This window comes from Capra hircus, chromosome 11 (assembly GCF_001704415.2).
Source record: "Capra hircus breed San Clemente chromosome 11, ASM170441v1, whole genome shotgun sequence".
Classification (NCBI taxonomy): domain Eukaryota; kingdom Metazoa; phylum Chordata; class Mammalia; order Artiodactyla; family Bovidae; genus Capra; species Capra hircus.
Genome location: NC_030818.1, coordinates 75,078,073 through 75,103,111, shown reverse-complemented (window position 1 = coordinate 75,103,111; position 25,039 = coordinate 75,078,073). Strand labels below are relative to the sequence as shown.

The following is a 25,039-nucleotide window of genomic DNA, read 5'->3' as shown; positions in this document are numbered from 1 at the left end:
AAGCAATTCCAGAAGTGAGGGGATGTGGAGAGAGCACCAGCCTCAAAGCCAAATACAAGAACATTTATCTTGGCATTACCTCCTCCTTTTGTGGCCCTGAGCAAATCACCTAATATTGGAGTCTGTTTCCGCCTCCCCAAAACAAAGGCAGTGCTAGAACTCGGCTAAAGTGGCTTGCAGAGTGACAGGTATGCTGCAGGAGCTCAATCAATGCTCCTTGTCGCTCCACCCTGCTGTCTCCTTGCAGCTGGGTGAGGAAGGCTCAGCAGCAGAGAGGGGTCCCCAGGTCAAGAGGTCCCCAACAGAGGCTCAGAGGTGTAGAGAGTGATCCCCAGGAAAGAACCAGGGGTGTTGCCATCTGTCTCTACTTCATGGTGTGAGTTACTAGGCACTTCCAGTGGCTGGCAGCCTCAGGTGAACACACTTTTGGGCGTAGGTCTTTTTCTAGGCAGCCAGGGAGTGGATGCCAGGTCAGCCCTTTTTTCTGGCATAAGCAATACAGAGCTGCTTTTATTCTAGCTCCAGAAGTCCATTCTGATGGTGCCAGGCTGGTATCTGACACCAGAGTTCCCCCAACCTCAGGCAAAAAGATCTCCCCGCCCTCGCCCCTTCCCTATCCAAGCCCAGACCTCTGCAGCATCCTTTGTTGAACTCCAGACAGTGGAGTATCCACCCCACCCTGGGTGCCGCTGCAGCCAGCCCTCTGTAAATAGACTGCTTGTGCCTGCAGACTGGGCTGGGCAGAGCCAGGGCCAGATGGTCGTCTCACTCCCTCTCCTGGGGCTGCTGCAGCTGAGATCTGGCCCGCAGACAGCTCCATTCAGTGGCCCTGACCCTGTTGTCCCCAATTGTCCTCAAGATGCCCACTCTTTTGCCCTCAGTAAACCCTGGGACTGAGCCCCATGCAGCTGGGGTCTGCGCGGATATGACTGATGGGTGTAAGTAGGGATTCCACCCAGGCTGCTGATGGGATGTGGCGGATAACTAAGTTTTCAGAGCTCAATATGTTGACCAGGCACAGGGAACCCTGCAGAACGAGGGCTGGAAGGAAGCAAGGCTGAAGGGTGAGCCCTCAGAGAAACCTGGCATCATGAGGAAGGCTTCCTTTTGGAGACAAGAACTGAGCCGGAGAAGAACTGAATCAGTTATTGTAGGATGTTCGATTTGACGGTTCCTATATCTTGGAGTCTCAGATGAGGCACAAAACTGAGCATGAAAGGTACTCAGGACCACACATTGAAAGAGGAGTTGGGTAGCCCCAGGATCACCTCCACCTCCCCCAGCCCAGAAATTAGAAGTCTTCTGATGACTTTTCTCAGGAAGGGAACATCCTTCCCGAGAAGAGCGTTATCCAAGGGAGGAGTGGTGAAGATGTTCCTCCACTCCTGGGGAGACATCGCCACCAGCCATCCGCCCAAGCCTTTCCTTCATGTGACCTGGCACTGTCCTGAGCCTGGGGCATTTGGGAGAATGTGACCAGGCACCAGCACCATGCCTGACTCTGCAAGACCAGAGGTGGCCGGTCAGGGTAACCTCATGGCCACACTCTCCAGGTGGACACTGCATGAGGGAGTCAGGCTAGAGCCATCCTGGGAGAGCCCACCCAGGAGGACAGCCCAACGGAAGGTGAGCCAGCAGAGCTCTTCAGGGACCTCGCTGAGTACAGTCAGATCATCCAGTCTACTCCTGCCAAAGAACGCATAACGGTGCCCACTGGGTCTCTGCCCCCCAAGAAGCCACCTCCACAGTTTTGCCATGCTCTGGGCACACCATGCCTTTGTCTCAGCCTTTGTCCTGGGCGCTCTGGGGAAGCCAGGAGCAGCAGTTAGTCAGTGACAAAGAGGCAGTACCTGGGGAGTGTCAACATGCCCACCCCACCCCCACCCCTGCTCCTATTACTGAATCCTGAGACTGGGTGAGTGGGGACTAGGCCCAGGGGAGAAACTTGGAACTGGGCATGAGATCAAAGTTCCAATAAGACATCAAACTTGGCAAAGGAGAAGCTTCTGTTGTTGTTGTTCAGCCACTAAATTATTTCCAACTCTTTGTGATCCCATGGACTACAGCATGCCAGGCTTCCCTGTCCTTCACCATCTCTTGGAGTTTGCTCAAGCTCATGTCTATGGAGTTGGTGATGCCATCCTACCATCTCATCCTCTGTGGTCCCCTTTCTCCTCCAGCCTTCAACCATTCCCAGCATCAGGGTCTTTTCCAATGAGTCGATGCTTTGCATTAGGTGGCCAAGAAGAAGATAAGCATAAGATTGTTTTTAGAGCTGACCTTGCCAGTGACTAGGTCTGTGACCACATACCCTACTTGAACCTCTCCATGCTTCAGTTTAGTAAATGTACCCTCCTCAGAGGTTTAAGAGAGCTGATGCATGCAGCCCTGATGCTCAGTAAGCAATAGCTCTCAGTAATAGAAGTATCTGCAGCAATATTAATAATAATAGAAGTAGCTCCCAAAAGTGATCAAAAAAAAAAAAAAAGCTGTTTGGGTTCAACAGGGTAGGTTTGAAGGGAAGTAGTGGGAGAAAAAATAATCTGTTTGCTGCTGATATCCCACTGAGTTCAGCCTGTTTAGTCAGCCTTTTACACAACTATCATTTTGCAAAATCTATAATAAGAGCAGGGCTGAGTGTAGGGGGAATCCCAGAGCACTATCCATGCCACTTGGATGACCCAGGAAGTCTTATGGGGAGAGGTGGCACAGAGTAAGGCCTCATGCCATGCAGCAGGGATACACCATTGGAAGAAGAAAGTGGTCTCAGGACCCTTGTCAATTTTATGTCCTCTTTGCTCAGAACACAACCCTTGAGACAGTTCAGCCCAGTAAACATCAGTGAGTCCTGTTGCACCCAGCCCCCGAGGAGGGTGCCTGGGTCAGTGATATGAGGAGGAGGCAGGCTTTGCAATCAAGGAGCTGCCAAGTCTCCTGGGATGGGAAGACAAAAATCGTAGCGTGTGAAGCAAATGTGGCTGTGGGTAAGATGGTGGGATTCAGGGATGCTGCAGGGTTCAGAGGAGGAAAGCTTAGCTTAGCCCAGGCACTCTATAAGCACACACACAGACACACACACACACACCTCCTTGGCTGTCTTTCCCTCAAAACCAGTTCTTCTACTAAGCACATAATAGACTGCACTCCTCTACCTACTTAAAGTTAAACATGGCCATGTGGCTTGCTTTGGCCAATAACATGAGAGCAGGAAGGACATGTGTCCCTTTTAAGGGACAGTTTTAAGAACCAGTGTGTGTGATCCCCCAAACCCTCTTTTGCTCTGCAACCACAGCCAGCAGCGCCCAGGCAAGGGGCAACACTCTGCCTGTGTCTTGAAGAAGAAAGACATGGAGCAAGGTCCCCAGGTGACCAGTGGTGAACAGGTAGTATGAATGAAAAGCACGTAATAGTAGTTAAACCACTGAGACTGATGGTTAAGTATATTCAAGTCGTGTCCGACTCTGTGACCCCATGGACGATAGCCCACCAGGCTCTTTTGTCCGTGGAATTCTCCAGGCAGGAATAGTGGAGTGAATTACCATTTCCTTTTCCAGGGGATCTTCCTGAGCCAGGGATTGAACTTGGGTCTCCCACATTGCAGGCAGACTCTTTACCGACTGATCCACCAGGGAAGACCACTGAGACTGGGGGCTGTTTATCATCGTAGCCTAACTCATCTAGCCAGGTGGAAGCAAGCATCATTTTTTTAAGTAGTCCAGATAGAAAACTAAACCCTGAGAGACTCTTCAGAAACTCCTCTCTGAGTCCTGTAACACTTCCCTCGTTGGAGCCACCTTGCCCAAGGAATGGCAGGACTGGATTACAGTTCCATCTCTGCCCTGACACTCTATCCTCAGCTAACACCATTGTCCAAGGGGGTGGCTGACCCAGAGTGACTGTGAGAGTCCAACATTGTAGGGATAGTCTTCAGGGACCTGGGGCTTAAGGAACAGCCAACAGAGAGCCTGCATCCATCAGCTTCTCAGCCTTGTGCCCTGAGGGTCACTGTGAAGGTCAAACCCAGAGTTAGACAGGGGACAAACCCAAGGGAGGGGGAGGGAACATGGTGGTCTTTGCTGCTGGGGGGGCATGGGGCCAAGGGTCCCAGGCTGCCCGACGGGGTGGAAGTGACAGCCTAGAAGCCAAGTGTCCCTGCTTGGCTAATCTAAAAATAAACAGAAAGGCAACAAAAAAATCCATGTTTCAATTACTGCACACAAGCTGTTCAAACAGCCAGCTCTGCACTGGAGATGTGAACTTGTCAACAGAGCCTGCCTCGTTTGCATGCTCGGGTGGTGATAAAACACACAACCTCGCAACAGGCTGCCCTCTGGTCTGGGTAGGCTTTTTCCTTTTTAATTAAATTAAATTAAAAATACAGACATAGAATAAAGAGTGAAAATCTGAAGCAAGAGCATCAAGATAGATGTGCTCAGTCATGTCTGACTCTGCAGCCCCATGGACTGTAGCCCACCAGGCCCCTCTGTCCATGGGATTCTCTAGGCAAGAAGACTGCAGTGGGTTGCGTGCCCTCCTCCAGGGGCTCTTCCAGACCCAGGGATTGAACCCCTGTCTCTTATGTCTCCTGTACTGGCAGGCAGGTTCTTTACCACTAGGACCACCTGGGAAGTCCGCACATTGGACAGCAGCCCCCAAAACAGAGGCAGAGGAGGTTCTGAGGGCTAAGGTAAGCCACACCCTTGGGAGAGAGGTAAGCAGGAGAGTGGCCAACACAAAGGGTCAGTGACAGGACCAGGGGACAGAAGTCTCTTCCGAGTGACCCAAAACACTTCTCCCCTCCCCAGCGCTGATCATGGTGAAAACCCCAATGAGCAGTGTGGGCTCTCAGCTCCCAAAGCCGAGGCAAAGACTGTTTAGGGACCTCTCCGTGGGAGAGAGGTTGTTACAACCCACCTCTGGGGTGAGCTTAGCGGGCCGGATGCATGGCGGACAGAGCTGCAACCCCATCCTTGGCATTTCTTTCCTCTCCCACACACCCTTCCTCACTGTCCTTGTTCAAACACAGTCTGTCCTCTGAAATGAATGAAGCCCCAGGAAGCTGAGCTCCAGGGCCACCCGGACCCACCCTGCCAGCTCCAGCCCAGACCAGCCACTGCCTCCCTTGAGCCCAGGGGTGCTTGTGTCTCTCTATTGGGATAGCTGTAAAGTTCGTTCAGTTCAGTCACTCAGTCGTGTCTGATTCTTTGCAGCCCCATGGATTGCAGCACGCCAGGCTTCCTTGCCCATCAACAATGCCCAGAGTTTACTCAAACTCATGTCCATTGAGTCAGTGATGCCATCCAACCAATGATGGCATCTCATCCTCTGTCATCCCCTTCTCCTCCCACCTTTAATCTTTCCCAGCATCAGGGTCTTTTGAAATAAGTCAGCTTTTCACATAAGGTGGCCAAAGTATTGGAGTTTCAGCTTCAACATCAGTCCTTCCAGTGAATATTCAGGACTGATTTCCTTTACGATGGACTGGTTGTATCTCCTTGCAGTCCAAGGGACTCTCAAGAGTTCGTTCAGGGGCTCCATAAGATCTTATGAGAAGCCCAAACAAACACTTTGGCCATCGTAATGTATCCTTACTGTGTTCTTTTCTCTTACCAGCACTACTTTCCCCAAAAGCCAGAACCTTGCCCCATCCTCGCCTGGTTTCAGGATCTTGCACCGAGTCATGCATTATGGCGCAAGAGGCAGTTAGTACTGTTGATAAGACCTGACAAGGAAAGGGCAGGACATGTGTTCATCCAAGGCATGCCCGGGGGGTTGCTTGGGAGGGAAAGGAGGGGCAGAGCCCTGGCCCATGATGGTGGAGCCCCAGAAGAGGAAGCCGGCTGCCTCTTAATTTCCCAGGGAGGGGTTCTGGATAAAGAAGAGCCCTCCCCCGGAGATGGAGACGAGAGAGCAGCAGGCTCATGCCAACGCCGGTGAAGGCGCCACAAATCCTGCCGCTGAAGTGGCTGTTGGTTGTGTATTCACTCTGGACAGGGATTTTAATGTCCCCAGCCCTCGGAGCAATTCTGCAGCCATCAGCCCAGACACTACTTACTCACTGAAATAAAAAAGCAGTCGAGTCTCTCCCAAGGAAGATAATATCCTGTCACAGGCAGTATGATCTGCCGGCCATGTGACGGCCGTTCCCTAATGTTTCCAAATAGACTTTTGAATAGACTCTTGTCTAGAAGAAAGCAAATTGCAAGAGCATTTTTGGCAGCCAAATAGAGAGCGCGTATTCGTCTTTCTTCTGTGCAACTCTAGCTGCTGGTCTGGCTCCAGGCACCGAGGAGGATTCATCCATCAACTTGGGTCACTGATGAACACCATTTGCTGTGAAGAGAAATCTCGTCGAATTAGTCAGTTCTGCAAGATTCGGAATAATGAGGCGTGCCAGAGGCAGTCTGCGAGAGAGCGGGAGGCCCGCTTGGAGAAGGGAGGTAACTGTGAAGTCTAGCTCCCAAGTCTGCGAGTGTGTGTCTGCAGGACGGTGGGAAAGCAGGCTCCAGACTGTAGTGTTGCCATCCTCGGTGGAGCCACCCAGCGCAGGGAGTCAGAAGGAACCAGAGATGGTTACTTGTCCCAATTACTCTGGGTAATGGTCCTCCAGGACATCAAACCATACCCGCTGCCACAGCTGCCTCGTCAATCCTGATGTTTACGAGCCCCTAACTTATACACGCCTCCCTTCTTCCCTCCGTTTATGCTGATATTATGCTGCCAACTGTCATTTCCAATATCTTTTTTATTTTTCATTATCACCATTATAATGATTTACACCAAGAGCAATAGCACAAATGCCTAGTCAATTAGTCCCATGAGAAAAGTCTCTGAATCATGTGCGCCTTTTCGAAAAAAAATTACTACATCAAAACAGCCAAAATGTCTCAAAGCAAAGGTGCACATGAGCAGGGACAGAAACGGGAGCCTTGTTCTTTTAATATCATTTATCGTTCCTCTAACGCATATGCTAGATACCACCTTTCCGAGGAAGGGAGATTGCTTTTTGCACCAGAAATTGTGCCCAGAAAAGGGATCAGTGGCATTTTTTCTGGAAATCTATCATCACAAAAGCATTCTGGGACATTTGTCTTTTTAGGTCGTGTATTAAGCTTCCCAGGTGGCACTCGTGGTGAATAATCTGCCTGCCAGCGCAGGCAACTAAGAGATATGAGTTCGATCCCTGAGTCCAGAAGATCCCCTGGAGGAGGAAACGGCAACCCCACTCCAGTATTCTTGCCTAGAAAATCCCAGGGACGAGGAGCCTAGCAGGCTACTGTCATGGGGTTGCAAAGAGTTGGACACAACTGAAGTGGCTTAGCATGCAGGAAGCCCTGTAATTATGGAATATGGATTTTCTCCAGACACCTTGCCCCACCCCTCAGGGCCACCCAGGGCAATCACAGTGCACTGGCAAGCACTGTAGGAGCATCAGAATGCCGGGGTCCTCAGGCCAACTCTGATCCTGCTAACAGCTGATCTTAGGCTAACGTGTCTCAAGCTCTGCTGCTGCTGCTGCTAAGTCACTTCAGTCGTGTCCGACTCTGTGCGACCCCATAGACAGCAGCCCCCCAGGCTCCTACGTCCATGAGATTTTCCAGGCAAGAGTACTGGATTGGGGTGCCATTGCCTTTTCCAGTCTCAAGCTCTACTTGCATTCAAGTCCTCCTGAGGGATCTTGTGAAAACAGTAGATTCTGACTCAGTGGTGCTGGGGCGGGGCCTGGGATTCTGCAATCTACAAGCCCCAAGGTGCTGCCAACACCACAGACATACAAGCTGCCCTTGGGTAGGGGGTGCTTAGGCCACCACGCAAGCCCTCATCTCCATCCTTTCCTTTTCATTTTCCCCACTTATAAAAGCCAATGCCAACACATCCGCAGTAAGCACTGCAGCTCTAGAAAGCCATGCTGTTGTTGCCGTGACCACCACTGAAGCTTTAATGCAGGGGCTCCCTCCCCGCCCTGCTCTGAGCCAGTCCCCCACTGGTCTGGAATCTGCCAGATTGTGTCTCCCTCAAAGTTTTTGGATGAGCTAAGACTTAGGAAAAGCAGGCAGGTTTAACTGGTCCCTCTCTTCCTTTAGAGATAAAGATGACACCCTCAAGCCTTCTGTTACAGAGCTTCATGCCCCCTAGGGTCAGACGTCACTGCCCTGGTTTCTAATCTGAGCTGTCGCATTCCTGACGCCCCTCTCCCCACAGGCTCGAGGGTCTGGTAGAGGCTGCTCATTTGGGTCCAGACCCTGAAGCTGCCAGCAGCTAAGCAGCAGTGCTGGGACAAGCCACCCGAGCCTGGCACCAGGGCTGGGCAACCGTCACACTTGCCCTGCTGAGTGACCAGTGATGGCTGGAAGTAGGGGGTATAAATAGGAGAGCGGTGATCCCTCCTGGCTGGACAAGGCAGGTGGTAGGAAAATTCCCTTTCAGAGCAGGGGTGAAACGTGACAGCAATGTCTGTGCTCAGTTCTCTGGGGCCTTGGTGTTTGAAAGGAAAAGACCTAATCATAAAACCATACCTAGGTTAATCCTGTGGCTGAGGACAGGGAGAGACTGGCATTAGCCTGGGGATGTTCCAGAAGTTGCTTGGCTTTTGAGCTGGTCAGAGAATTTGAAACAGGGCCCTGGATCCGGTCTGGCCCCACGACTGGCACATCTTATGTCCACTTGAAGTCCTAAACACCTGCCCCTGCTGAGGAACACTGCACCCCCAGGAGCAGGGTGTGGGCTGGAAAAGCCATGAGGAGCCACGCTTTCAAGACCAGACCTGAGATGGTGGCCTCCTCACATTTTTCACCCTGGGCACCTGTCTGGCCTCAGAGTGTGTTCCAAGCTGGAAAGGGCTTGCTGCCTTGATCTGGGAGTGTTTCCTATGCTCTGTCTCTAGGTGTCCAGCCTGCAGAGGGGTGGCCGGGATTCAAACACAAACCTCTTGACTCCCCACTGAGGATGAGTCCTGGAGCAATCACCAGAAGCTGAGCCGGCAGAGCAGAGGAGGGCCAGGCCCAGCACTCAGACCCAGGCAGCTGTGCCCAGTCAGTTCCATAGAGGAAACAGAGGGGGCCCTGTCTCTAGGGAGCGCACCCTCATAGGAGCAGCATTCATGGGGGAGTAGAATGTGCCAGCCCATTCCTGGGTTGTCAGCTAGCCTCTGTGAGCTCGGAGAAGGGAGGGCTGGTGGGAGGAGGCCTCCTGCAGGAGGGCTGGAGTGGGCCCAGCCCCCCAGACTCAGCCAGAACCAAGTTGTCTGAGTCGGTGGGGCCTTGGTGGAGACAGGGGGTCCTGGGAGCCGAGGCAGCGCCAGGGAGGCGTTTCCCAGTGGCATCCCCAGCTCCTGCTGATATCGGTGCCAAGTCACAGGACCAGGCCAGCTTCCCCAGAAGCACCCAGAGAATTCCTTTGTGCTGCACTTGCCAAGATGGTGTTCCGGCTGCCGTTTATTATTTTGCTCCAGAAGAAACACTAAAGATGCGGAGAGGGAAACGAAAATAAGAAAGATGGGCAGGGACTGTTCCAACCGACTTGGCAGCACGTCTCCCCCAAACGAGGCAATCATACATTTTCCGATCGGGCTGGACGGGCTGCGGCTCATTCCTCAGCCCCCTGTCTGGAGGCAGCGCGGGCTCCCCACCGTCCTGTGGATTAATCGTGCCTTCGGGCCCTCACAGCCGGCACCCACTCCTCTGCATGCCTTAATGATAGGAAGGAGGGAAGGGTCATTAGTCACCTGTGATCTTGGGGCCAGTGTGCACACGGAGCGTGTCAATAGTTGGAGACACAGAGCACATCCCAGGACACGGAGCACCACCGTCCTGCAGTGAGTTTGAGGGTGCACAGAGCCCAGGTCGGCGAGCGCAGGAGTCTCAGGGACCAGTGCCGTGGGCTCCTCGACAGTGGCCCCTGGGCCCCAGTCCCGCATGGACAACACAAAGCAAAGGACTGTGACATTCACAATGATTGATTATTTATTCATGAATTATTCATGTCGAGGCAAGTCTGTGGGACAAGATGCTGCTCTGGTATCCAGCAGGCAGACATGACACCAGATTATAGAGACACGGCCCGGCCAACAGGGCTGAACCTGGTCCCCTCTGGTCCCCGCCTCCAGGCCACCCTTGGGCCTGGACCTGGTCTCTCATGGCGTCCCTGAGCTGCTGCAGAAGCCCGTCTATCAGGGCAGGCTCTGGGGTTTGTGATAGGAGATCCCCTTGAACACAGACGTTCTGCTGAAAATGACCTCCCTTCCACTACGGTGTGCTGTCCCCAGTGGCCCTGAGTGACAGAGCACCCCGAAAGGTCCCAGCCACCCAGCACAGGGGGTCTTGGAGTCCATGAGACACAGACCCACACAGCTCCGTAGTTCACAGCCGCCTCCATCATCATCCCAGAAACCTGCCTGCTTCCTGTTGACCTTGGGGGCCTCTCCTTGTCCTCCCTGTAATTCAGATCTGGTCATTATCTAGGGATGGGGCTCTTTCTCATGCACAGTGGGCTCACGAGGTTTATAGTTTGGTCCTCACAGTGGCCCTGGGGGCAGGCAGAGCTGTCCATTGCTGCTTTCCAGATGAATAACCCACAGCATCCCTGAGTTCCTGGGGCTCGTGAGGGGTGGCAAAGCGAAAGTGAAAGTTGCTCAGTCATGTCTGACTCTTTGAGACCCCACGGACTATATACTCCATGGAATTCTCCAGGCCAGGATACTGGAGTGGGTAGCCTTTCCCTTCTCCAGGGGATCTTCCCAACCCTGGAATCAAACCCAGGTTTCCCACTTTGCAGGCAGATTCTTTACCAGCTGAGCCGCAAGGGAAGCCCAAGAATATTGGGGTGGGTAGGCTATCCGTTCTCCAGCGGATCTTCCCTACCCAGGAATCAAACCAGGGTCTCCTGTGTTGAAGGTGGTTCTTAACCAACTGAGCTATCAGGGAAGCCCAAGAAGTGGTGCTGGGGTTCAAATACGACCCTCTTGACACCTCACTTGGCTCTCTTTCCATTGTCTGGGGGCCCCAGGATGAGTCCTGGAGTGGTCACCTGGGCCTGAGCTAGCAGAGCAAAGAGGGGGCAGACCCAGCATTCAAACTCAGGCAGCTAGTGGGGTGTGGCTTCTCCAAACAGAACAAAGAGTATGGACCTTTGCAAGGAGATCCTGGAACCCAGCAGCTCAATGGGAGTTGGCGAGGCAGGGTCCGAGAGGTGCCGAACACCTGGGGCCTGCCCAGCTCCTGGGGTCTGACTGGAACGTTGAGCATGAAATGGTCCAGCTCTGTGCATGTTTTCCAGAGTCTGAACCAGACCTTAAGCCAGGCACTGACTGGGATGGAGCCCATATTTCCCAGTGGGGAAGGATGGGTAGGCTCCGTAGTACCAGACTGGTTCTTATACAACTCTAAAGTAAAGACATTCCCTTTTCCATCATTATAAAGGGAATCTAACCACAACAGGGGCTTCCCAGGTGGTGGTAGTGGTAAAGAACCCTCCTGGCAATGCAGAAGACATAAGAGATGCAGGTTCAGTCCCTGGGTTGGGAAAATCCCCTGGTGGAGGGCAGCAGTTTGATCCTCCAGCCCATTCTAGTATTCTTGTCTGGAGAATCCCATGGACAGAGGAGCCTTGGTGGGCTACAGTCCAGAGTCGGACATGGCTGAAGGGACTTAGCATGCATGCAGGCAACCACGGCATAGAAAATGTAAAAATAAAATAAACAGCACCTAAAACTTTTGGTCAAATTCCAGACGGGCAGAATCACTTCTTTCAGTGGCTGCAGCAAAACTAAGATAAGCGAGGCTTGGTGCAGAGTGAAGGCCCAAGGTACACTTTCCATTTGGGCATCAGGAGCCCAGAGAAGGAGAGAGGCTGGGAGATGAGAGTTCTAGGGGCAGAGGTTTGGGGCAGGAGCTGGAAGTCAGGGGCTGGGGCAGTTGCATCATTTTGTTTTCATCCCAGTTAGTAACCCACCTCTGACTCCTCCAAGGGAAGAGAAAGAGACCCAGGACAAGGTGATGTCGCCTGCATTCCAGCACACCTGGTGCTCAGTGGCGATGACCAGAATGAGGGCTTGGCCCCAGTGCCCTGTAGGCAGGGAAGCCGACTTCTGACTTCCACTCACTCCAGGTGAAGGGGAGCCCAAGCGTGGAGTGTGTGTGTGGAGGTCCCGGGCTGAGGCCCCTGCTGGGGGAGCCCATACCCTTTCTGGTGAGCAAGTGAGCCATCATGGGAGCCAGCACCTTATCCCTCAAGAGTTGGGGGGCAGCAGGAACAGACCCTCCGAAGAAGGTCTTCCTCACAAGGGGGCTCGGATGCTACAGGCACACCAGGCTGACCCTGTAATATTTTTGAGGGATCATCTCAGCCCTGAGTTAGTTGGGCTGGAGGGTCATTGTTCTCCCTGGAGCCGGTCAGTGTGGGCTTCCTCCCCCTTTAGGGTGCTGGGGGGCTCTTTCCTTAGGCTTGGCATCTACCTGTGTGTACTGAGCTCTAGTCTGTGTGGCTCTGAACGGGGAGGTAGGGGCAGGGCATGGGGGAGGGGTGGTGCAGGGCCAATGGTTGTGCATCCACAGCAGCTGTTGGGCCCTTCAGGAGTGTCCCAGGGTTATGTGCTCACCCCATTCTTCCCCTCCACTGCGATTCTGTGAGCAGGGCCTCCCCTACCCTCACTCTCCCCAGGAGACGGGAGGCGTGTGCAGAGAGAAGGTACTGGGAACCAGAGTCGGGGACCAGCTTCCCCAGTGGTGTGCTGGGCCCAGGCTCTCTGAATCTAGGTCTGGTTCTGGAAGAGTGGAAACCCAGTGTCTGCACATGGGGCCACCATGCAAGCTGGTGGTGGTGCATGCCTTTAGGGAGCTGGGAGGTGTGAGGCTTCCACCCGCCCCAGCTGGGGGCCCCATCCCCCTCCCGTCGTCTCTGCCAGCCCAGCATCCCTGGGATGGTGCAGAGGTCAACGCCCCTGGTGAAGGAGTGGGTCCCCTCCCAGCACCCCAGCAGCCAGAGCCAAGCCTCCCACGTAAAACCCCCACCTCTGAGAGGCTCTTCAGACTGAGCCTGGGACCTGCCCCTTAGGATCCCCTGGAGGAGGGTATGGCAATTCACTCCAATATTCTTGCCTGGAGAATCCCATGGACAGAGGAGCCTGGTGGGCTACAGCCATGGGTTGCAAAGAGTCGAACACGATTGGGTGATTAACACTCTTGGGAGACTCTTCAGATTGAACCCAGGACCTCCCCCTAAATGTCTCTACCCTGGACCTTGGGCTAGCCTGCCCCCACCCACAAATTAAGCCTTTTTAGATCCTAGAGATCTTTCTTCACACTTGAGTGTAATTTAAAAGATGCTAGCCACACAATCACCCCACCCAGGGGCAAGCCTGCTCCCTGATTAAGAGCCCCAGACCTGGGAATGACTGTGGCCAGATTCCCTCCTCTCTCTCGTGCCTGGGCCCCCGAGCCGGGCTCTGCCCATTCACAGGCCGCCTGCCAGGCGTGCACCTTGACAAGGAAGCATTTCTGCATGTTTTGCCTGTAATTGCTTGACCAGTTTCGTCTGAGATGCCTTGTGCGCCTGGGGCCTCCTCCTGCCCAGGCGAACGCTTCCTCCAGCCCCAGATGCAAGTGGGGGCCCACAGGCCGCAGCCCAGCAGGAAACACTGACATGGCCACCTCTGGCGCTGGCCCTCTGCTGTCTCACCCGGGTACACCGGGCAGCATGCGCCTTTCATTCCGTTTTGAGAGGGGAAATTAAACTGAGGGATGAAGTCAAGCCCAAACCTGCCATGCAAATAGCTGACCTTTGTTTTGAATACACTTAACGAGGCCGAGACCAGACTGTGGGGCTTCCAGCTGCCTGAGTGTCCGTCTCCTCTCTGGTGTTTTCAGGAGACTCACAGGGATGCGCAGCAGGGTGGGGATGGGTAGAGGAACAGCTGCTGGGCTGGCTTTGCTGCCAAGCACCAGGACTGTGAGGAGGAGAGAGCCACAGTGTGGTCCAAGGGGCCCCTCTCCTCCAAAGTAGCAAGCTGAGAGGTGTGATCGGCATCCGAGGTGTTGTTGAGGCCCAGGAGGGCCCTGTGACGGGATCCCAAACATGCTGTGCCAGCTCTGGGCTTGTCTCAGGGGTGCAGGCCACCTGAATGCCAGCCCGCCTGTTCTCCATCCTCAGCAGCTGGAAGGAGATGGTTCCTTGACAATATGGGAGGTTGTGTTGTTCTGTAGGAAGTTAGGGGCTGATTTAGTGCCAATCAGGCCAGGTTAGACTTAGGTAACAAATAAACTGCCAATCTCAGGGCCTTAAAGATAAAGATTTATGTACCAATTGTGCCGAGTCTGGCAATGGGGTTGAGATGCGGGGCAAACCTCTTCCATCAGATAATGGCACTGGCTAGGAGATATAGCCTCTGAGGTCACCAGGGCAATCAGAGGGTCACACCAGATGTTTTTAAAGAGAGAGTTCTGGAGATGGCCTTCATCCCTTCCCCACTCATTCTGTCTGCCTGAATTCAGATGCATGATCCCAATCAACTACGAGGGAGGATTCAGGGATCTTTCTGGATGGGCAGAAAGAGGACATTGTGTTTTAAACTCGGAGCATCATGTCTGCCCCACTTAGGATCCAGCCTAGGGAGGCAGTCACCCTAAGGGTGCTGGTAATTAGCAAGAGCCCTGCCCTGACGGGTGAGCTTCAGGAGACCAGAGTCTAGGCCCTGGGCTTCAGCTGCCCCTGGACATGTAGAGCCTACCTTCAGAGCTATCTTCAGAGGCTCCAGGTCTGCTTTCTTAGAAAGGACAATCCCTAGCTCCAGTGCCTTCAGGGAATTTCCAGCTGGAAGACTCAGGGTTTTATGTCTAAGGTTCTCCTTTTGCACAAATGTGTTTGTCCTTTCCTTAAACATTGAGCAATTAAGAAGAAATAAACATGTGTTTATTTATCCAGCAAATATCTCCTGAACACTCTTCTAAGCCAGGCATTGCTAGGTGCTGGGATTATAGAAACAATAAAGCCTGGAGTTTACTCTCAAGGGTAGCAAATGTACAACAGCCATCCACAGATGCTGGAATGATAGTGGGTACAGATGTTCAGGGGGACAGAGGAACTCTCTCACCTGATCTTGGGAAAGGAGTGGTTAATACAACCTCTGAGAAGAGTCAATGGCTGAGTTGGATCGTAACAGATACACAGGACTTAGCCAGACTCAGGGGAAGCCAATTCTGGCAGAGGAACAGGGTGGACTTGTCCGTAGGCAGAGAGAAGGCGAGATACCTTCAGAAACTAATGTGTTTGGAATGATAGCACCTCATCCCCAGGATGGGAGGAATGAGAAGTGAAAATGAAAGTCGCTCCGTCTTTGCTACCGCAATACAGTCCATGGAATTCTCCAGGCCAGAATACTTGAGTGTGTAGCTTATCCTTCTCCAACAGATCTTCCCTACCCAGGAATTGAAACCGGGTCTCCTGCATTGCAGGTGAATTCTTTACCAACTGAGCTATCAGGGAAGCCCATTAATGAATGAATGATGATGCCAAAAAAGAAAGCCAACCCAGATGCTCAAGAGTCCCCTGGCTACCCTTAGGTGTCTGGATTGTTATCAGATTGTATTTAAAGCAGGAGAGAAAAGGATGGTGACCAGACCTGTGCTTTAAAAAACATAAGGGAGGGATTCTCTGGTGGTCCAGTAGTTGAGACTGCACACCACCAATGCAGGGGACTTGGTTTCAGTCCCTGGTTGGGGAACTAAGATCCCACACGCTACAAGCCATGGCCAAAAGATTCAAAAGGCAATAATAATAAAATAAACAAAGTTTTTAAAAAAAAAAGCCACAAGGGCTGTTGGTGAAGGATGGACAAGAAGGATAAAGCTGGGGGCAGAGGACCGGTTGAGATAATGTATGTGGGAGGCATGATTTTGGGGTGGATGTGCAGATGGAGGGAGGCAGATTTTGAGAAACAACTAGAGCAACAGACGCAAAAGCCCTGCTGTGAGTTACGGGGACAAACGTGGGGACAGGCAGATGGCTTTCTCTGAAAGAGGGAATTCCTGAGAATCCATGTCTGGGCAAAAGAACAATGCGTTGATTTAAGGATGTACCATGTTTAGGTACCTTCAGGCAGCAGGATGGTGGGCGTGGTGCAAGGCGAGGGAGGCTTCAGGAAACGTGGCTGAATGAGGTCATCCAGGGACAGCATGGAGGGTGGGAAATTAAGAGGAAATAGGGGCCCTTGAAAATGAGCCAAGAAAGAGGAGCCTGCCGCACAGACAGGAGGAGGGGTGGCAGAGGAAAGAGGAAAAGTGAGAGAACGTAATGTCACCCAGGCTGCACAGAGGAGCTTTCCAGAAGGTCGGCTGTGCCAGGGAGGGTGGGGAGGGGGTTTAAGGAAGACATGGGCATAAACTTCCCATTGGATGGACCAAATAGGTCCTTCTCGACCTCAGTGAGAATGGCCCCAGACGAGTGACCAGAGCCGCATGGGAGCAGATGACAGAGCAGGAGCGGGGACCATGACCCCAGGCGTAGCCAGCTCTCCTGAGAACATCAGTAGGAAAAGTTTGTGAGGATAATCAAAGGGAGGTTCATTTTTGTCTTGATGATGTTACTATTAAGTAGATGAAAAAACAACTTTTGTTACTATTGAATACAATTTTTGTGGCATGGTGTAAGCTATGAAGCATAGCAATGAAATTAAGTGAGCCCACCGTCCGACTTAACAGGGACAGTCATCTCTGCTTCAGGTGGACCTGAGGGCTTAGCCCAGGCTGTGAGGGGTCGAGTATCCAGCAGAGGGGACAGTGCCAAGGTAGGGGACAGCTGCTACCAGGGCCCTGTCCATCACAGCCTGGATTGGGTTGGCCCAGGCTCTGGCTTTGTGGCACTAGAAGTTGGCACCTAGGTCTGGATGAGAAAGGACCAGAGTGGTATCAGGCTTAATATAAGTTTGTAAAATAAAGCAGTCCATTTAGTAGCCAGCAATTCTAGAGCCCCCAGCCTGAGCTGAGCTGGACTGGCAGGTTACGAAGGTGAGCCAGGAGCTGTCCTTGACCTCCAGGAGCTCACACCCTAGACAGAAAGTGTGTGGAGAAAGGAAAAGAATCAAAGAGAACCACATCGTGCCTGAGCTGGGAGCAGAGCTGGGGATGTGATGTGCAGGGGGACAACACCTCAATCTGCCCCTGGCACCCTAGCACCAACTTCTCCCCCTCTGCCTGTGCCTCACTGAGGCCTCGCCCACTGGGACAGGTTTTCTTATACATTTACATCCTTCCTGACTGAGGGTGACTGGTGCAGAGCCAGGCAAGTCACAGTCGTGCTGAGCAAAATTCGATCCCTGGTGATACAGGAGGCCCTCGGGGTATCTGGTGTGTCTAGGTCTCCATGACAACACGGAGGGCCTTATGTTCGGATATTCGGGAAAGCTGCATGGAGACGGTCTGGTTCACAGAGGCTGGGGAGCCCGGGGGACTCTGGTGCCAGCAACTGAGTCGCAGGTTATAAAAGAAAACTCCCAACTCCCTAAAGCTTAACACATCGGACTTGAGTCCTACACTGAGTCACAGTCTGGAGGCCAGAGATCCTGGCCACATTCTCACCTTCTAGCTTTTGGACCTTGAGGGAATCACTTATTCTTAATGAGTTCCCTGGCATAAAGTGAGGATGACCTTGCCAACTCACAGGCCACTCTAAGGATCAAATGAGATCTGTTGTCAAGGTCCTCGTTCACCGCAAAGTGAGTCTCCCGACATGGCTGTTTCACCCTACCATAGGGTTGAGGATAACAGGACCTGAGGGGTCCACAGGATCTTGTTTTCACAACAGGGATCAGGGGATAAGTCCTAGTCATAATTATCAGGCACACGTCTGCATCGTCCAGGGCAATGTGATGCCACCGAACAGAAAGCATCACTTTAAACCATGACTGGGTTCAAATCTCATTGACTACACTTCTGCCATGTGATCCTGGACAAATCATATTCCTCATCTGTGATGGGGCTAATGATCCATGCTTTGTGGGCTTGCTGTGAATATGAAATGAGCTAACAGTTTTGTGCCCAGAGAAGACGTTTAATGGGTACTGACGGCCATGGCCGTCCTCGCATCCTGGCAAGACTGCCCTTTGTTTAAACTGCCCTCCTCTCCACTCTGTGCCTGCAGGTCCAGCCTCTGTTTCCCCGCGAGGAGCAGCCACGGCCCAGCGAGATGTCCCGGCACCACAGCCGCTTCGAAAGAGATTACCGGGTGGGCTGGGACCGCCGAGAGTGGAGTGCCAACGGGACGCATGGGACCACCAGCATCTGCAGCGCCACCGCTGGGGCAGGGGGCAGCTCCGCCAGCAGCCTCAGCGCCCGGCCCGGCCTCCTGCCGCTGCCCGTGGTGCCCTCCCGACTGCCCACACCTGCCACGGCCCCCACGCCCTGCACCACCGGCAGTGGAGAGGCCATCACCAGCCTCGTGGCCAGCTCCGCCCCTGCCACCACCACCAAGGTAAGACCCTTCTGGTGTCTGCTGCAAGCAGGAGCCGGGCAGGGGGGCCCTGCTCCCCCACAGTCCCTGGCCAGATGCTTCCTTCTCGAGAGTACGGGTGTCCCTGGGGCTGCGCCAGGCAACTGTTAAAGTTCACGTGGTTTTAGTTTCCGTAAAGCCTCTCTCTCTGTGACTAACTTGTGGGAAGACAAGCAGGTGCTGAGGCCATGTGTTGTCCTCTGTGACATGGACAAAAGGCATTTAACCAGCGAAAGGGCTGTGAAACTCTAAGGTGGTGTGATACAGGGTCTCTAAGTGGGTGACTGTAGATGGGTAAGACCCCTGGGGGCTCCGGTGACAAGTTTGCAAAAAGATTCTGCCCAGTAGTTGGTCCTAAATGGTCATAAAACTGCTGCGTATCAACCAGCATTCGTATCAAGCGTGCGTACACCCAGGGTCCCCTCCAAGCCCCAGACAGCCCAGTGACATCAGTACTTTTCTCCAGTTGAGGACACAGAGGAACCAAGTCTATGGGAGAGGTCCAAGGGGCGCCTTCCTGGAGGAACCCAGGCCTCGGGGGCGTCAGTTTCAGGTCATCTTTCCGTCTTCCAGAAGTGGCTCCAGCCCTGAGAAGCAACAGCAGAAAACCGTCTGGGTTACCAACCACGACCATGGAAGTGAAAATGTCGCCAAGGCTCCTGCCTGGCTTCCGGCCGAGCTGGTGCCCCTCAGGCCACTCAGAGCCCCTGGGGGGACGGGACCCAGGCTGGTGGCAGGAAGCCCATTCACAGCCATCCGGTGTCCTGGGCAAGCATGCACTCTGCAGGTCCCTTCACCTCTGCCAGGCATTCAGAGCTGCCTCCTAGGAGCCGTCTCCGGGCCAGCGTGTGTGTGTGTGTGTGTATATATGTGTGTATGTCTAGTCTTTTGTGCTTTCACAAAAGTTGCAGGAAAAGTTAAAGGTAGGGGAGCCCCAGCCCCAGCCATTGTGAGGTGGCGGTGGTGTTGGAAAGTGGCGCTCCAGGTGTGCTGAGCCTTTGTCTCGGCGATTTTCAAAGCTCCCTTTCAGCCCCGCTTCCCATTAATAACTGTGAGTGCTGCCGGCGCAGTGCCCGGCAGAGGCCCGAGACAATGGAGCCGTTGGAGGCCAGCTTGGAGCGCACTGACATCTTCGGCAGTGCCTTATTGATTTTACTTTCCTGTTATGAAAACACCACCCCACTGAGGTGGAAAGGGAAGGAATGTTGGACAGGGGAGAGGAGACGGAGGCTTAATGTGGGCACGAGGCCCCTGGACCAGCCAAACACATTCCTCCCCAGGCGCCAGCCCCCAGGACGGCTCCGGGGGCAGTGACCTCAGCCCAGGGGACCCAGCCAGCCGCCCCAAAGGCCGCATCTGGCAGCCGCTCAGCTAAGCCAGCTGTTGGCCATGTGGAGGATGGCAGCGTCTGGAGCTGACGGCCGGGGTTCCAGGTGGGGAGGGAGGAGCTGGGCCTGGGAGCCCTCTTGATGGTTTCCACCCTCTCAGGGATGGAGGCCTTTTTAGGGACAGCATCAGGCTGGGCCTCAGGCCGGCGTTTGGGCTCTGCCAAGCAAGGGAAGTCGAGGGGAAACTCAGGGAGGGCCTGCCCTGCCCACACAGCTCCTGCTTTGCTCTCAAGCAGCTTGATATTCATCATCTCTATCTGGCTGGGCCCCAAACCACAGCATACAGAGGAAAGGAACCCGGCCTCAGACAGAAAACAACAGCTGGGCAAGAAAAAGCTGGGCGGTTGGGAGGGGAGAGGGGCCAAAAGTTTACGCCTGTGTGGACAGCCAGCTCCTTGGCTCACCTCCCCCCATAACCATCTCCAGCCCAGTTTCACACCTGCAGAGGCTTGTCCAGTCAAGCAAAGGTACCTGACTGCACCCAGGATTCCTGGGTGCTCAGAAGAATGGGGCAAGGGGAGTGGGGGCGGGCAGGGACGACAAAATACAGCAGTGGCTTCCGTCCAGGGCCTTGGGGCTGAACTTGGGCTCTGGTTCCATTCTGCCATTCTGGACTAACTGCCGACTCCCCAGACTCCTGTCCCCAGCCTAATTCTCTAAGCCAAGACGGGACCACATCAAGTGACAGGCAAGCTAGTAGGAGGTAGCTGTGGTTTCCCTGGTTGACCAATTGCGTCTTCACTGAGCAGCCAAGGTTTGGCTCTTGCCCTCAGGGAACTCACGGGCCAGGATATAACAAATCTGCGGCCTGGATGGTGCAACCGAGTGACCTGAGGATGCCTCTCCCATTGAGGCTGTTGGCAGAGGCCGCTTTGTGGAGTGGAGGAAGACAGACTCTGGAGCCAGACTGCCTGGATTTGAATTCCATCCTATCTCGTGCTGGCTGAGTGACCCTGGGCCAGTTGCATAACCTCCCTGGGCCTCACTTCTGTAACACGGGAATAAGTGGTCGTACCTGCCTGTCAGAGTTGTGAGGATCATGTGAGTTAAAAGTCGTGTAAAGAGTTCAGAATCACGTCAAGCCTGGCACATGTCCTATAGAGCACTATGGTCATCATCTTTGTCCCTGTCTCCCAGGGGAGGCCTACGGGAAAAGGCCACGCCCCTGTAAGGAAAGGTGAACATTTTCTGGCCTCACCAAGAGGAAAAGGTAAGGCTTCAGATGAGAAAACAAGAGCTAGGCCCCAAGAAGGCAGGGACAGGAACTGAGTTTGTGAGTGGTTAAGCCTCAAGCTGGGCCCCCCCGCCCCGCCCCGCCCGGGGCAGTAAAGAACCCGCCTATAAATGCAGAAGACATAAGAGACGCAGGTTCGGTCCCTAGGTCAGGAAGGTCCCCTGGAGGAGGGCATGGCAACCCACTCGTGTTCTTGCCTGGAGAATCCCATGGATGGGGAGCCTGGTGGGCTACAGTCCATAAGGTCGCAAGGAGTCAGGCACAACTGAAGCGACTTAGCATGCACACAGGCCTAAGCTGACCTTGTGACATGACCATGGTGACATGTCAGCAAGATGGGCTGGAGGGAAGGGGCCATCCAGTGGGCCTCAAACAGAGACTGAGTTAGCACCTTTTGTCAGCCGTAGGCCCTTTCCTCCAAGAAAGCCCAGTGACTTTTTTTTTTTTTTTTTTTTTTGGCTGCATCCAGTCTTCACTGGGTCATGAGGGATCTTTCATTGTGATGCATGGACTCTAGATGTAACACGCAGGCTCAGTAGTTGTGGTACACCCGTGTAGTTGCTCCGTGCTATGGGGGAAATCTTACTTCTTAAGGATTGAACTTAGGGATTGAACCCAAGTGCTCTGAATTGGAAGGTGGATTCTTAACCACTGGACCACCAGGAAGGTCCTGAAAACCCAATATCTACACGGGGCAGAGGCCCCCTCTGGTGGACGACCTGGGGAGGCAGGTAGCTGCATGGAAGCCAGAAGCAGAGCTGTGGGTTTCACTTCCTTTTGTGTATTCCTACTGCCCTGCCCCACGTGTGGTTCAGACAGTGGCCTGCAGTGCAGGAGACCTGAGTTTGATCCCTGGGTCAAGAAGATCCCCTGGAGGAGGAAATGGCAACCCACTCCAGTATTCTTGCCTGGGAAATTCCGTGGACAGAGGAGCCTGATGGGGTAGAGTCCACAGGGTTGCAAAGAGTCAGACACGACTGAGCAACTAACACTTTCACCACTCCAATTTCACTTTCACCCCCCCCCCCCATTGGTAAATACTGCTTGAATGTCCTGGCCTGGCTTCCTCAGTAGAGGGTCTAGTGCTGCCTGAGCCAGAACCACCCCTGAGATGACAAATGTTGGCACTGTCAGGCCTTAGCATCTGCAGTGGGCTGGACGTGGAGCAGGGGGAGCGTCACACAGTCTGCAGGCTGCAGGCACCCCCATATCCCAGGCTGTCACCACCCACGTAGAGACAGCAGCCCCTTCATCTGCCCTGCCCAGTGTGGGGCTGCTTCTGCCCAGCGTTAGGGGCAGTCCTGGCTCTCCAGGGCGAGGAAGGCTGGCTGTGCTCCCAGCGGCTGCTCAGAGAAATGATGACAATTTTTCTGTCACTGCAGCCTCCAGGCCTGAGTTGATCTTTTGGTTTCTTCCTTTTTCCAGGGCCTGAAGATTTCTTGTGTGTTTTAGATGCAAGGCCGAAAGGCCAGTTGGACAAACACAACTCCTGGGTAACTGAAGCATGGGGAGGGCCTAGCCAGATACACACCACACATACACACACACATACACTCACTTACACCACAAACACACACACACACACACACACTCAGTCACACACACAGTCCAACACACACACACATTCCTTGCTCAGACCCGTAAACTGCTTCCCTGGGGCACAGGTCAGCTCTTAATCCTCTAGGACACAAGTTTCCAGAGCCCAAGAGAAGTAAGCCTGCAACCCAACCCCTGTATTTTGTAGGTCAGAAGAGTGAGACTTTGAGAAAAAAAAAAAAAGACTTGCAGAGGTCACCTAGGGAGTGAGAAACAGAACCAGCCTGGGCTTGTTCCTTCCCCAGCCCAGGCTGCCTGGCACAATGTGTTCACCATGGTAACCAACATTGCAGCATTGTTATGATAACTTTTCCCCATCCCCTCATCCACCTAGCTGACAGCGGACGCTGAATTTTGGCAAGAAAATGGGTATACTTACCTCTTGCGTTATAGGTAGAAAAAATCTAGGCTAAAGATTGGGTCAACTGAACATTGCACAGCTGGTGAGAACTTCAAGCCCTTGAGTCCAACAGAAATGGGTTTGAATCCTGTGTCTACCGCATAGGAGCCAAGGACCTCTCCAAGCTTCAGTTTCTTTGTCTGTAAAATGGGAATGATAATGGTGTTTCTCATGGAAGTGTTGTGAGAATTTGTTAAACTAATATGTGCAGAAAAGCATAGACTAGTACCTGCCACTTGTTAAACACTCAATGAAAGTTCATTTTGAAAAGGTAAATGAGAAACTGAGTTCGACAAAGTATTCATATATTTGGGGCAGACCAGTCCCCCTGTTGTTGGGAGCCAGTACTCTGGCTCTAGGCTCCAGGCAGTCAAGGGCCCAGGGGGAGAGTGCCGCTGAGAAGCACAAAGGCTACCAGGCCTGTTTATGGGATAGAAAGGAAGCTCCACGGCCCTACAGTTGCTGCTGCATGAAATTTAAATTATTCTCAACAAACCTGCTTGACAGATGAAACAGAAAAGGGACGGCTTCATAAAATGCAATTTTGTTCCTGAAAGAATGGACTTTGCAGGATCCTCGCTGATGTCTGTGAAATGTATCAGGGGCCTTTTCTCCACGTGGTCAGGAGCACTCATGCTGAAACATTCCCATCGTTCCTCAGAGCTAAACCCTTGAAAATAAATCTAGGCCGGGAAGAGAGAGACTTCGCCTGTGTCCCAGGCCTAGGGAAAACCAAAAGAGGCCATGGAATCTGCAGGCTCTGTCCTCAGATTTTTTGACATTTATGGGCATTTGAGGCTTTCAGGGGGGACCTAATGACCCCAGAGACAATGACTTCCTCACATGACCTAAATTCTTTGGAGAAATGTTCCTCTTGTCAGGGGGGGATGATCTGGGGTTTCTATGGGGAATCATGAGAATGACCACAAGACCACCAGCAGAGGGGGCACCCTCTCCTGTGGTTCTGGGGGTCCAAGAATGGATAGAAAGGCAGCTTTTGCACAGTTGCAGAATGAGAAGTAGTCGTCTCTCTCCTCCTGTTTCCACGTTGAAAACCAAGGGCTACCTACAGAGTGGGCTCAGTAAGTTGGGAGAACCACTCAAGCCCCTTTTACGGCACATTTCCAGACTGTGTGTGCTTCTCCAGAAGGCCGTTTCTTGCCCCATGAACAAGGATTTCTGATCTCCCTTGTGATGCATTACCAGGCACTGATAACGCATCGTGAGACGACTTGTGCCTGTTCGTGCCCAGCTAATGGGTTTCGCCTGCACTTTAAGTGGCAGCCACAGTTTGGGTTGTATCCTCATTGACTTAAAATCCATCCATCAGTCACGAAGTGTGTGCAAAATTGAAAAATGTCATGATTGCCCAAGCATCTGTTCCGAAGCCTATAGTTTGGGCAGGGTAGATTTGAGTGGCTTGATTTCTTAGACTTTTGATGAAAGGGATAAAGAGAAGGGAGAAGGTTATATGTGTTACCATATTCGTAAGGGATGAACCATATCTATATAGAAGGCAGCTGCGGATCCTGAAGGCAGGTTGTGAGATGGGCTTGACTGGAGACAGTTGTGTATAGAAGTTAGCTTTTGCTTCGTAACAACCATCCCAATATTTAGTGGCATGAAACCATCCCAGTTCTGTGGGTTTGTCGTCAGTTCTGGACTGGGTTCTCTCATTCGCCTATGGTCAGCTACATGGTGGCTACTTGCTGGTGGCTCATTCTAGGATGGCCTCACTCACCCATCTGTGCTTAGCGGACTGTCGGCTGAGACATCTCAGTTCTTCGTGTGGCCTGTCATCCTCTGTACAGCTATTGCAGGCTTGCACACAGACTTCCGGGAGCAGTAAGAAGCCAAGGCTCAGGGCACAAGTGCCTCTGCTTGAGGAACTTTTGCTAAAATCCTGTTGGTCAAAGCAGTCACAAGGCCAAGTCAAATTCAAGT

General features: G+C 53.0%; 1 protein-coding gene across 2 annotated transcripts in view; it reads left to right on the top strand.

Moving 5' to 3' along the window:
• KLHL29 (kelch like family member 29) overlaps positions 1-25,039 on the top strand; it is a 332,145-nt gene that overhangs the window by 167,513 nt on the left and 139,593 nt on the right. For both annotated transcript variants that reach the window (XM_018055589.1, XM_018055588.1), the window contains one exon: positions 18,130-18,459. In XM_018055589.1, the coding sequence (XP_017911078.1) occupies positions 18,175-18,459 (285 nt within the window). In that variant the 5' untranslated portion in view covers positions 18,130-18,174. The remainder of the gene's footprint in view (positions 1-18,129; positions 18,460-25,039) is intronic.